At 43.1% G+C, this 13,563-nt stretch overlaps 1 protein-coding gene and 1 long non-coding RNA gene across 2 annotated transcripts in view; one reads left to right on the forward strand and one right to left on the reverse strand.

The window, feature by feature from the left end:
• The window catches only part of SLC26A4 (solute carrier family 26 member 4), a 161,125-nt gene that overhangs the window by 143,517 nt on the left and 4,045 nt on the right, over nt 1-13,563 (reverse strand). Inside the window, exons 2-3 of the mRNA XM_085654118.1 lie at nt 13,176-13,331; nt 3,992-4,131 (exon numbers count right to left, since the gene is read on the reverse strand). Of these exons, the coding sequence (XP_085510244.1) occupies nt 3,992-4,131; nt 13,176-13,312 (277 nt within the window). The 5' untranslated portion in view covers nt 13,313-13,331. The remainder of the gene's footprint in view (nt 1-3,991; nt 4,132-13,175; nt 13,332-13,563) is intronic.
• LOC146856098 (uncharacterized) overlaps nt 1-13,563 on the forward strand; it is a 197,794-nt gene that overhangs the window by 6,116 nt on the left and 178,115 nt on the right. The window lies entirely within an intron of this gene.

Consider the following 13,563-nt stretch of genomic DNA (forward strand, 5'->3'; position numbering starts at 1 on the left):
CCTCCGAGCCACAGGTCAACATAAGTCACCATAGACCGGAGGGAATATATGAGCATTTGAATAGATTTACCCCCTTAGCCGACTTAGAGTCCTGTGACTGACTATCTGAAGATGGTACATCGGGTAATATTATCAATATTAAGGAGTTAGCCCACATTCAAGGGCAACTGACCACTCTGACACAGATTGAGATAGCAGCAGGAGGTTATATCGAAGAGGTAATAAGTGGCCCTGATCGAACTAGTAATATAGATACATCAGCCTCTGTGGAAAGAACGGGCTCTGAGAAGCTCATCCTGAAATTAGCCACATGGAATGTAGCAGGTATTGCTACTAAACAAGGTTCACCAGAGTGGGCTTCAACCTGGCAGGATAGAGATATCATCTGCTTCCAGGAGACATGGGCAGCAGATTCTATATCATTTAACGGTTATCGATCATTTTAAACCAATGCTATATTATCCCTGTCTGGCAGAGCAAAAGGTGGTTTGCTCACCTTCATCTCTAACACCTTAAAATTTAAGATTATTATCTCTGAGTACCCATCTGCCAGTTTCCACCTTTTAGCTCTTAAAACAGAAGCTCCGCAAGTATGGTTATTGGTGAACTATTACAATAACAACTTTGGAGGTAGTATGGGGTCAACAGTAGAGTCTACGGAGAGAGAACTCATTAAATGTATAAAGCCTCTGTCAGTCAAGGACATCAGGATTCTCTGGGTAGGGGACTTTAATGTCCAAACATGCTACCATCTAGCCGAAATGGTTTGTGGGGTAGAGACACGCAACGGGGGGTCCACTTATGCATTTCATGCACAATGAGCATGGAAATAGCTTAAATAGGCTTCTAACTACTTGGTATTTAGAAGTATGCAATAAAAGAGACCTGATTGGAGGCTCTTTAGATAACACCTTTCTCCATGGCTACTATGGGTCGACAATCGACTTCATAATTGCCTCTGCTTACATTTATGGCAATATTGTTCATACCTCCACAAACTTTTTTAACTTTAGTGACCATGCAATACTTCTGTTTGTGGTTACTGGTGTAGGAGTCCCCCCAAGGCAGACAGAAAAGGTTCCCAAACTGCTTCTAGCTAGGCAGAATGGGTTCCAGTTGAAATGGGATAGAATAGATAAGCATCAAACCATACAGCAGGTTGTAACCAATAAACTATATCTGATTATGAAATGTTTAGACTTGAATGCAGAGTCTGACTCCCTAATTCCTAACTTTTTAGAACTACTTAAGGAAATTTAATTATCCTTAACTAGGCCTACTGTGAATGGGAAAAGACGGGAAGCAGCATGGTTCAATGAGGCCTCCACCCAGGCCCTAAAAGACCTGCATAAGGCCCTTAAGGCATCCCCTAGAGACCTCCTCTTGGTTAAGGACCTACATCGGAAATACAAGAAACTAAGGAAGAATAGGCATGGAAAGATTTAGTTAAGGCGGCATCTTCCAACAATTGTAGGGATTTTTGGAACATTGTAAATGCTCCTTATTAAAGATCGGCCACGTTAAGACCCTGGAAAGCCATGTAGATGAGGAGGCTTGGGTGCTGCGCTTCAAAGGCATTTTTGGGAGTAGTGGCAGGTTAATAGATGACCCTTTTGACTCCATGGTACTCTCAAGTGAGTGTCTGGTCTTCAATTTGGAGGAGGTGAGAATAGCAGTACTTAGGTGTAGTCGTGCAAAAGCACCTGGCCCGGATGGGGTTCCTATTGACTATTGACCAAGAGCTATGAACCCCATTGCTAAACAACATATTTGATGAAATTGTTAAGAAGGGCCCTCCTCCTTCATGGAAAACTAGCATTATAGTTCCGATACATTAAAAAGGTGACAAATCTAACACACAGAATTACCACCCGATCTCCCTTTTAGACTGCAGGGGAAAATTGTTAGGCCGTGTCCTGCTGAATAGGTTGGAAGATTGGGCAAGGGAAAAAAAATATTTTAATGCCAACTCAGTATGGGTTTCAGAAGGGCCGAGGCAAGATTGATCAATGCCTAAATCTCAGCATGATTAAAGCAAAGTACACAGTAGCCAAAGGAGGTCATATTTATATGGCTTTCATGGATTTATCAGCAGCCTTTCACTGCGTAGGCCATGTGAAGCTATGAGGTATAATGCTGGAGATGGGTATAGACCCCCACCTGATAAATGTTATCCGTGAAAGGTACTCTCAGGCGACTGCAAGTGTTCGATATGGAGGGAAGGGGTAGTGTACGAGATCCTTTAAAATTATTAGAGGAGTTAGGCAAGGCTGTGTACTAGATCCTTTCTTGTTCTCGCTATACACAAATAGGGTAGAAGCCGCACTAACAGGATCCACGGCAGACATCCCAACCATTCCTCCAGCGTCGCTACCGTTCCTAGCATATGCGGATGACGCAGTCCTAATAGCTAGGACGGGAGCCGTGCTTCAACGCCTGATAAACGCATACGCGGGTTACATGTCATCATTGGACCTAAAGGTTAATGAGAGTAAATCCTTTGTCATGGTGTCAGGTTCCCTTCCTAAGAATAGGTCACTATCTTTCTATGTAGGGACAAGAAGATTAGACGTAGTGGAGACCTTCTCATATTTTGGCGTTTTATTTGACAACAAGCAGACCTGGGCGCATATGGTAAAGTGTAGGGCTTTATCAATGGAAAGAACTTTGGTTGCAATTGCTAGTTTTTGTAAAAAACTGGGATCTAAACCAATAGGGACGATAAAGAAAATTTATAACGCTAAAACTATTTTGTTGGCCACATATGGGGCAGGGCTGTGGGGTATGGTGTTAGTCGACCCCTTGCAGAAGATAGAGGATGGCTTTTTAAAATGGGTCGCCACTCTTCCCACTTCGTTCTCTAACCACATGTGTCATTTGGAACTTGGATTACCCCACATAACGGATATAGTAAGACTTGCACTGATTATGTTGTGGCACTCGATTTGGAGAAAATCCACAGTGGATGAAAATCAGGCTATATTGAAAAATTGTTTGTTACTAGACAATGTTCACAAAATTGCTTGGTTAGAGTATGTAAGAACCACGTTACATTCTTTAGGCGTCTCAGAATTGTATACAGATCCAAGCTCTTGCACCAAGTTCCCTAAAAATAAACTTATAGCCCTATTTTTGGCAAAGGCCGACTATGCAAGGAAGGAGATACACCAGGTAAAAACAGTAGCAAAGTTTTACCAGCAGACCCCCTCCCCTCCCCATAAATGAATGTGAATTTTCATATTTGGAGGGCGTAAACAACTTGCAGCATAGATTTATTCTAATAAGATTCCGCACTAATTTGATACCCTTGATGCTGCGGTTTCCATCTAAAAAATACTCTTTTAGTGACCTGGACCAGTGTCCCTGTGATAATTCGTCAATACAATCTGACCTTCATCTCTTCTTTTTCTGTAAATACTACAAGGACCAGAGATCTAGATATATTCTACCTCTCCTGAGGCGGCATGGTTTTAGCCAATGCCGAATTGCCTTATTCTTTCTGAGGAAACTTTCTGACTCTCATGTCTGATTCTCTGTAGCATCCTTTTTGTGGGTTTGCCTGCGTAAAAGATGCCTTCTGTAAGTTAGATTTCTGCCAGTCCCAAACTATCCTCTCTCTGAGGGTTTTATTGCTAATTTGTTAGTTAACCATGTTACCCAGAATCTGAGCTTTTAACAATGTAGATTACCTTACTGTTACCCTCCTGTTTGTTAACTGTGCACTTTTTAACTGGGATATTACTTCCTTTTTAAACTTTTTGTATTAATAGATGCTATGAACTGTTTTGCTCTTAAATTTGTAGACTTTTATGATCTAGCTTTTATTAGATCGAATAAAGTTGTTATTGATTGATTGAGTTACAGGCTTGGATTACCTCACAGCACTATTACACCTTGAAGGATATGATGAGAACAGCTTAGTACCATTTACGTTACTGCCACTCTTAGTCCAATCTATAAGGTTAGTACGAATTGCAAAAACAAGCCCTACCTTGTAGAGTGGCCACAAGCCCCGTGCTGACGCCAGAGATGATATCGTTGACTATCCATTCCTTGAACTTGTATTTGGGCAGCCAATCCAGAACCGGCAGGAATGTCTTGGTTACTTTTAGTGCCTTTCTGGTGGTACAGCTGTGAAACAAAGCAATCATTATCATTGGACGTTATGGTGGCTCTTCATTCACATAGTTCTTAAATAAAACATACTGTAAAGCAACATAGTGTAAGCTACATCCTTTCCAGGTTCTCTTATGGGGTCACGCTTTCTATCCTAGTCCAGATAATTAGTTACTGAATAAACCAACTACCGTGAGCATTTGCTATAAAGTAGAAAGGTGGCTGTGGCATTGCAGAGTCTGGTAGGACTAAGGTGTCCATAGAGGATTTTTCTTCCTTATACATTGGCTAGGCCTACAGCCCCACTCTGTATACTCAGATCACACATTCAAGAATTTTTTTAAAACATCGCCTATCCTCCCATTGCCTGCTACCTGCCACAGTTGACAAAGACAAAACCAACAGCACCAACCATAAATAGTAAACAGCGTTTAGTTCGCAAGCGGAACAACGCATGCCATAACAACGCGGTTGTTACAACAACCACGTTGTTATTTTGCATACTGTTACAACTCGAATCGGAAAAACGACTAGTGTCTGCACAGACTGGAGTTGGAATAGTAAATTAAACTATTTCAACATCCAGCGCCCCCTACAGCAAGTCGTTGTTCCGGCTTGCGTTGTAACAGTATGCGAAATAGCAACACGGTCGTTGTAACAACCACGTTGTTATGGCATGCGTTGTAAACGCATGCGAAAAAAGGTATATATTCACCATGAACACCACAAATAGCTACCTGTCTCCAAGCACCTGTTCTATCAAGGTCCAGAAAATCTAATCACATCTCCTTATGTTTATTTTTACATTGTTTTTTATTTCTTCATAAGGAAATCATTATATAACTTATTTTGTGTTAGATTATTTTGGTTTTCCGTTTATGAATTTGTTAAATAGGGCATTTACTTTTTAAATGTTTATTCATTTTACATGTATATTCCTTTTTTTGAAAATACTTCAATGTTTTAATCAAGAGACACAGGGCCTGATTACAAGTTGCGTGATATTGGCAGGGTGCAAACTCCACATGCAGAATTTTTCTTACCTTGCCATAGCACTTACCTTGCCTTACCTTGCCATATCAAATATCCCAACTAAAAATGCAGTGAGCTACAGGGTAGAGTAATGAGATGACCATGGTTTAGGGTGAACTGTTTCCATGAGGAACAGACTCAGTATTGATTTCCATTATGTGGGTCTCTGTCTAGAGTGGCATAGTGGGCGAAAAGTGGTGAAATGGAATGCTACCCCTAACGATTGTCACTGGTTAGACTACTTGCAAAGAGTCATCCTATCACCTTTTGGGCGTTTGATTGCCAGTAGTGTGCATGGAATCCCCGAGACTGGTAAGGGCTGCTCCTCCGCAATGTTTTTATCATTTTATTTTTGGTAGCTGCTGAGCTGTCACAAAACATCCTGTTCGGTTTTTTCTGACTTCGTCAGTTTTCCTTGCCTGGCAGAGTGGTTGGTCGGGTGAGTGTTTTTCCCATTACTGTCTTCAGTTGGGGATGGCGGCCTCGGCTGCCTTTGGCACCCATGTTTTATCTGCTGTACATGGTTTGTGATTTGTACAGCTTTCATTGTGATTAAATGGACCTGTTTCCTGCATTTCCTAGTGTTTTTATCTTACAATCACTGTGTGATTAGGTATGGGCTCACTGTTATGGAATGGGACGGGAAGACGGACGAGGAGGTAATGTCCGGTTACTCACCGGTATTCTTCATTACTCCGAGTCCTGGTCTTCCCGTTCCATTTCTGAGCCCTTCCCTCCCTCCCTGTTTTTTATTTTCAGGTTATTGTTTTGTTTTCTGGGTTTCTTTGGTATTCTCAGGATGTTTTGTGACGCACTTCCCCCTTTATGCTCACCTGCTAGGTGGCGCCATATTGGTGGAAGTGTTAAAACTCTGCTGGGTATAGGGTTTCTGGGGAGCAGACAAGCTGCTCACTGTTAAGGAATGGAACAGGAAGACCAGGACTCGTAGTAATGAAGATTACCGGTGAGTAACCGGGCATTAACCAGTCTTAGGACTGATCTTTTAACGGTAAGGCCGCCTTTGGTTTCTGCTGTTTTCAGTAGCTGGCTGTTTGTGTCTTTTCCCATTCACTCTCACTAACATGCTGCAGCCCTGAGTTTGCAAAAAAGCCTATTTTTTAAAAAACTGAAAAGGCGCGTCATCAGGGGGACAAAAGTTGTGTTATGTCATTTCAGGTGGTGCCACTGGGGAGAAAGAGGATATGATGTAATTTCTGCTACCAGGTTACTTGGCACAGTGATGTCAATGGATAGACAAATTAGAGGCCACTGATACACCAGGGGAAACCCCATAATGATGTACAAAGGAGGCTTTTATACATGTTGAACAATAATACGGAGAGGGCACACGATAGTAAAGCCGGTTTCTTTGTCTGAAAATCTGAGTCTGCAAATACTGAAGTGCTGTTTCCAAACCTTTTTTTTAATAGATTTTATAGAGTCGAAACATTTCAATACAGTAGAATGTCCAGGCATCCTCTTGAAAACGGAAAGAATATTCCATTATTTGGCTGCATTATAAAACCAGAGCTTTCGATATTGCTTTGTTTGCAGCTTGAGAAGGGCTGAGTTGGAGCCAATATGAAACCTACAAAATATGTAAATAAGACTCACACTGTAGTAAATAAACCTTACCTACCCACCCATATCATTTTCTTTTCGAAAATGGGGTCAAACTATCAGTCTTACAGCGCCATTTTCTAACTTTATGGTAATAAAATCCATAAACTTTACAGGCAGTTCCAAAATGTCAAGGTCGTCTCAGTTCCTAGGAGCATTATTCCTTCCCAACAATAAATCATGTATGTGCCTTTAGAAGATTCAGCTCTCAGGGCGATTTTCAGAACGGGATGAGGTTACACATATCTGTCTGATTACCCCATGCCATCTGGGACACCTTTTCCCAGTCTTGGGGTTTTCTTTTTTTTTTTTTTAACGAATTTAACGTTCGGTGCTGGGATTTACGAGCTCATACTTGCAAAATTAAAAAAACAAAAAGCACAGGTCCCAGAAATCGACATGCTGTTCCTTTGCTAGCAATCTTTAGCCCAGCAAACTACACATGGAGGGAGAAGGTACGTGGAGTCTTTTACACAAGGTTTTTGCACAAGCCAAGAAAGTATTTGCTACTGAAAGCCAATGGGCGCTGGGGATTCAGTTGTCTGAACAGCAGGCCTTTGACTGCCATACTCAGCCTTCACAGGCTAGGGAGGGGGTACAGAGCTGCTGGTAAGCACCGCGCGCCTTGTTTGTGTGCCATGCCTCACTGCTCTCTGCCAGGGGTCAGCCTGTAACATCTTCCAGGCACCTGCGAGAACCAGCCTTGTTCGGTCTTCAGCGTCTGCTCTGCACTAACGATATATCCATCAGTTCCCTCGCGTTTGAACTATTATCAATGAATAACAAAGCAATCCGCTCCTAACTGAAGTTGAAAGGGATTGCTTCACTATCTAATATTCATCGTATTCTTGTGTGGTTCACTTCGGCCTTTGGGATTGCTTCTAGACAGAGGGCACCGTGGTCTCTGCCCTGGGCAAGAGGGAGAGGTGTGACTCACTAGTTAGAGGCGGCAGACCCATAAGCAGAGAATCGGCCAGGGACCAGGGTTCAATTTCCGACGCGGCAGGGTCGTGGACCAGGGTCAAAATGGACTCGATAACACACTCAGCAACTCTGGGCATTAAGCTTGCCTCATCTCTACAACGGCCCCCCACAGACGCCAGGGATGCCTGGTTTCACCTTGGAAATACCCAGAAAGGGACCATCTCACAGGGATAGCCAGGACGGGTTCCCCAGCGGTCTACAGCGCCGAGACACCCCGTTGCTGGGGTAGCTGTGCGCTTTACAAGTCTACATTTACATTTACAAAATCTTTCACAGCGGTACAGTGGCTTGGCCTCTGTGGTGGACCCTTGATGAACCCAGTCAGGTCTTTGAATTTTCTCCTTGACAGGCAGAGGGGCGGGGCCTCTGCGTTTGCCCCTCGAGGTGGGTCAGCAAGGTCTCCGGAACTGTCCCAAGAAGTAGGGTATTAAGGCCTTTGGGTCATCTCCTAAAGGTAAAGAAGCAAGGTCTCTAGGCTAGCTCCTAGAGGCAGGCCAGCAAGGCCTCTGGGCTCCCTTCTAAAGTAGAGCCTCAAGTTCTATAGACTAGCTCCTAGAGGCAGGTCTGCAAGGCCTCTCGGCTAGCTTCTAGAGGCAGTTCTGAAAGGCCTCTCAGCTTGCTCCTAGAGGCAGGTTAGCAAGGCTTCTCGGCAATCTCCCAGAGGCAGGTCAGCAAGGCCTCTAGGCTGCCTTCTAAAGTAGAGCCGCAAGTTCTATAGACTAGCTCCTAGAGGAGGTCTGCAAGGCCTCTCGGTTGGCTCCTAGATGCAGTTCTGAAAGGCCTCTCAGCTTGCTCCTAGAGGCAGGTCAGCAAGGCCTTTAGGCTACCTCCTGGCAGGTCAGCAGGACCTCTAGAATAGTCCCCAGTGACAGGGCAGCAAGGTGTTTGAACTAGCTCTTAAAGGAAGGGAAGCGAGGTCTCAGGGCTAGCTACTGCAGCCATACCAGCAAGGCCTCTGGGAAACTCCAAGAAGCAGGCTAGCTCCTAGAGGAAAGTCTGCAAGCCCTTTGGCATCGCTCCTAGAAGCATGATGGCAAGTCTTATGTGCTTGCACCTAAATTCAGCTTTGCAAGGAGAGAAGTCTGAATGTGGCGCCTGTTACCGATACCCACTAACTCAAATATTTAAGGAAATAACAAATTTCCTAGTCTAAATGCATAAAGAGTTGTATACGCGCTGCCCGTGCATACAAAGATCTAATGGCCGGGCTCTAAGCCAGTTTTAAAACTTTTTTTTGTTAACAATTGATTTTGCTGACAGCGCACTGTTCATACAAAAACGTTATAAAGTGCATGGACTCACTTCTTGATGGTCCTTGCCCATGTAAAGCACTGCTCCTACAGTTCCATTGAGTTTTGTTGTTGTTATTGTGGTCCTCTAGGATTCATTACTCTTTTCTCCTTAGCAAGCTTGTCTCTCATAATACTGCCCTTCTATTAAATGCCTTTCTCTTCCCCTCACTTTCTGTCCAGTCCTTCGAACAGGAAGTGGCATTCAATATCCATGGTAGGATTCTTTGCGGCAGGTTCCTCACATCCTTATACCGATCTGAGGTCTTGAAGGACAACACAATACGTTAGGGATAACCGTATACTGAATGTACAGTGGGGGGTGGCTTGAGGTCCTTTACATGGTAAACAAGAGCACCGGGCTGCTGTTTAATTGACTGGGCACTAACATTCAGAAAACTGCTAATGGCCAAGCATTTATTTGCACATTAACTAAAGCAGAGGAAAAGAAACAAAGAAGGTGTCCTGCACCACAAATCTTTAAGAACATCTTAGTTTTTAAATAACTTAATTCATTTTTAAAGGCATTGTGCAACAAGCATATACAATATGATAATGTTTTTGATTGTTTTTTAAAAGTGTATTTTATTAACATGCATAAGCATTTCACCTTTGTAAATCATATTATATCTCTGCATCAAGAGGTATTTATTAAAATTGATGGTTTTCAAACAGAAACTTAAAAACATTCATACTACCCCCCACCCCGACAACAATGCGATTGCAAAGCTAACAGGAAAATCTTTTGTCATGTGCACCCTCTGGGTGCCCCAGGTTTTTATATTATAAACATTATTTTGTATTAAATCAAATAGAAGAGAAGATCCGCTCACATACACAACTTGTGTACTTCAAGGCACTGTCATATGTGATAATGAAAGAAAAGGAGGCAAAGTGTTGCCCAGAATGACTCAATTTTGTCAAGTGGGGAAGTTATGCTTAAATTCAGATTTTCTGGTTTCATATTGTGCAATTTACCACTAGATGGGTATCACTTTCCTCCCTCCTTTTACAAAAGCTAATGATTTGTCCATAAATCTTGGCGCCTAAGGTTACATTGTGGGTGGCAGACAGAAGCCACATTGACGCTCAGATTGTTTTGGGCTCAAGGATCCAAGATAACCTCCTAATGTTTACATATAATAGACTAAAGGCTTAAGCCGATTGTAGGAAATTGGGTTTTCGTATTACGCGGGTGTGAGCCCTCCTCAAGCAGCAGCCACAGTCCCTGTCCGGGTGAACCATAAAAAGTCACTAAATTAACCTGTACTTTACCCTCTGGAAGCTTGGAAGAAAAGTAGTAAGACTTAACTTAGAGGCAATGGGTAAGGTATTTATGCAGCACACAAACAATAATAAAGTGAAAACCCAAAACAAGAAAAGTCCCATACAAATTCAGAAATATAAAGAAAAATTTAATAAATTATTTGACCCCAAAAGGAAAATAATCCAATTAGTAGGATCAGAGTTATAATTTTTAAATGTTTTAATAAAAATTAGCATCTAAAAGATTAAAAGTGCCAACCGTGAGCATCCAGTTGTGTAAGACCGGGACAAAGGCAAAAGTTATGGCCGAACGCGAAGGAGCTCGGTTCGGATACATGAAGTGGATTGGGCCTGGTACCAGCTTACCTTTGGAATTAGGAGAAATTTTGGCGAAAAATGTCTGAGAAGGTAAAGTTCAGCAGAGCAAGGCAGCAGGAGGTGTGTCCAAGGAGAGGGGATTGTCATCGGGGAGCTACTGGACAAAGTTGTAGAGAAGGTTTCTACGTTTGGACTCTGTCACTTTTTTGAGAGTTGAAAATCTCCAGCAGGAGGAAGCAACCGGCTATAGCCAATGAGGGCTCCAGAGGCTGAATACCCCCCCACGAGGAACAGCTGATGCTGCGGAGAAGAACATAGAAGGAGCTACCACGAAGTCAGACCGACAAGTGATGCAGTGAGGTGGTATGTCCTGGTCTCCTGTTGTTTCTTGGTGCACTTTTTTGTCTGAAAATTGTTTAAGTCCCAAGATTTGGGTTTTGGCTGTTTAGGACCTTTAGCACCACTTTCAAGGGGCCAGGACTGGGTTGGTACCACTTGGAAGGTAGGACTCACTTCAGGCAGAGTCCAGGTGCAGGGTTCCGTTGGAGCTTTTTGTGTTCCTGTAGCTCAGACCTGGAGGCCAGCCAATTAGCCCTAGGAGCCTCTTTGGTAATGCTAGGTCCAAGCAGCGAGCCAGTCCTTAAGTAGCAGGGTGGTCCTCTGGTTGCAGCAGGGCAGTCCTCTGAAGTACAAGGCAGACCTTCTGAGTGTCGGTCCAGCGTCCTATTTTTATATCTGAAGCTGGTGCCAGCCTTGAAGTGGAACAAGCATCTAGAGTTTCCCCTCCACTGTTGGTTGTTAGATTTCCTTCCTCCCTGCCAACCTCCAAGAGGTCTAGGGTGACAAAAGACTGGTGTGTAGTTCTTTATGAGTGTGCTGAGGCAGCTCCTTTGAAATGTAAGTGGTGCAGGGAACAGCGCTGTCCCTCCCATCCTGGCAGGATTGCATATCCTGCCAACACCTAATTCCCCTTTTTCTCACTGTCAGAGAGGAGCACACAAAGGCCAACTGCCACTCTATTCATAGCCATGTGACCCAGGACATAGGCTGCAGGCACCAAATGGTTAGCACAAGAAAATGCCAAGTTTCTAAAAGTTGAAACCTTAGGAAGGCTTGGGTCCTAAGCTACCTGGATGGGACCAAAAGTGGCATTTTAAAAATTGTGACTGAAAATCCAACTTTACCATCAACGCAGATTTTACATTACAATTCTTTATTGACCAAACATGAGATTTATACTTGTTCACAAACAAAGGTTATCACTTATTAAATGTAAAGAGGTAACCCAATGCTATCCTATGGAAGAGGTAGGCCTCACAGAAGTGAAAAACGAATCTGGGAGTTTTCACTACCAGGACAAGTAAAACTTAAAAGTACATATCCAACTTTTTAAATACACTGCACCCTGTCCTGTGGGCTGTTTAGGACCTACATTAGGGATTACTTATATGTATTAAAAAGAGAGCTTTAGACCTGGCAGTTTGATTTGCCAGGTCGAATTGACAGTTTAAAACTGCACCCAAGCTGCAATGGCAGGCCTGAGACATGTTATAAAAGGCAACTTAAAAGTGTGTCACAAAAGAAGTTCTGCAGGTCCACAGTAGCATTCATTTTACAGGCCCTGGGTATATGTTGTACCACTTTACTAGTGAGTTATTAGTAAATCAAATGTGCCAATCAGATATAGGCTAATTTACCATTTTTTAAGGAATAAGCTCAAGCACTTTATCACTGGTTAGAAGTGGTAAAGTGCAGAGTCCCGAAGCCAACAAAAATAAATTTAAGAAAACAGTACGGGAGTAGGCAAAATATTTGGGGGAAGACCACCCTATGGCTGACAGGTCTAGCAGAGATTGTGAGGTCTAAGATTCCATTTCACTCTAATGCATTAATCAAGTTATTTCCTTTGTACGCTTGACTTGCTAAAGGTAATGATAGTATGCAGGGAAGAGTTATCCAGAGTGCGATGGATGGATAATGACTAAGATAGAGCATAACACAGTATTTTCGAATCTATTAGTCTCCTGGAGACAGGAGGCTTAATTTAGAGGGCAGTACAGAATGAAAATCTCAAATTAACTCAGCGACTCACTGCCCACACGATACACATGCTGCTTTTCCCTAAGTCCACCTTACACCCCTCCACGAGCCCCCAACCTCCTGGCATCAATTCGGCCCTTGGTCGCACCACAGAACATACTTTTTAGCTCCTATGAAACATTTTGTGAATAGATGTGTAGAAATCCCTACTTCACCATCTGAATCCAATAAGGACCATTTGAAACTGGTCAGATAGAATCTGCACCAGAAAAAAAATAACCAAAATTGGTACACAACCTCTTTCCTCTACTACGCCCACACAATAAAATCACATTATGTGGTGAAGCACCACATGGACAGGCAACAGCTTGTAGCACAAGTCCTGTGCGACAGAAGCGGCAAAAGAACTGAGTTCCCCTGCTGACCTTCCTTCCTCTTGAAGTGCTATAGAGTAGCTTCTGTGCCCACAGACCAAATCTACTCCCACTGCTTAGGAAAAGAATCAATAACCTGCAACTTTTCTGCACTCTTTCGCGAAGAGTCTTCGACACTCGCACTTTCTTTTCATTTTCACCCTGGAAGATGGGCTCCGAGTAGATTGCCCTGGACACTAAATAGCGGTTATACTCTGGGCTCGGGATGTCCATGCTTCCCTCCGATGGACACCTGTAAGAAAGAAGGCAAACACATGTGAAAACCCAACTACTTTGTGCTACGGCATGGGCAAAACTATGCAATTTTTCCTCAAGACCTGGTTGTTCTGATTTGCATATGTTTAAGCAAGGGAGAATCATGTCCCAAATAGCTCTGAGTAAAGAGGGAGTCAACCAAATCCTGTAGTTGTTCAGGAACTGTCCCCAATGAGGGAAATTATTACATTTCTTTCCTTCCTTCTCTC

This window comes from Triturus cristatus, chromosome 4_1 (assembly GCF_964204655.1).
Source record: "Triturus cristatus chromosome 4_1, aTriCri1.1, whole genome shotgun sequence".
Lineage (NCBI taxonomy): Eukaryota > Metazoa > Chordata > Amphibia > Caudata > Salamandridae > Triturus > Triturus cristatus.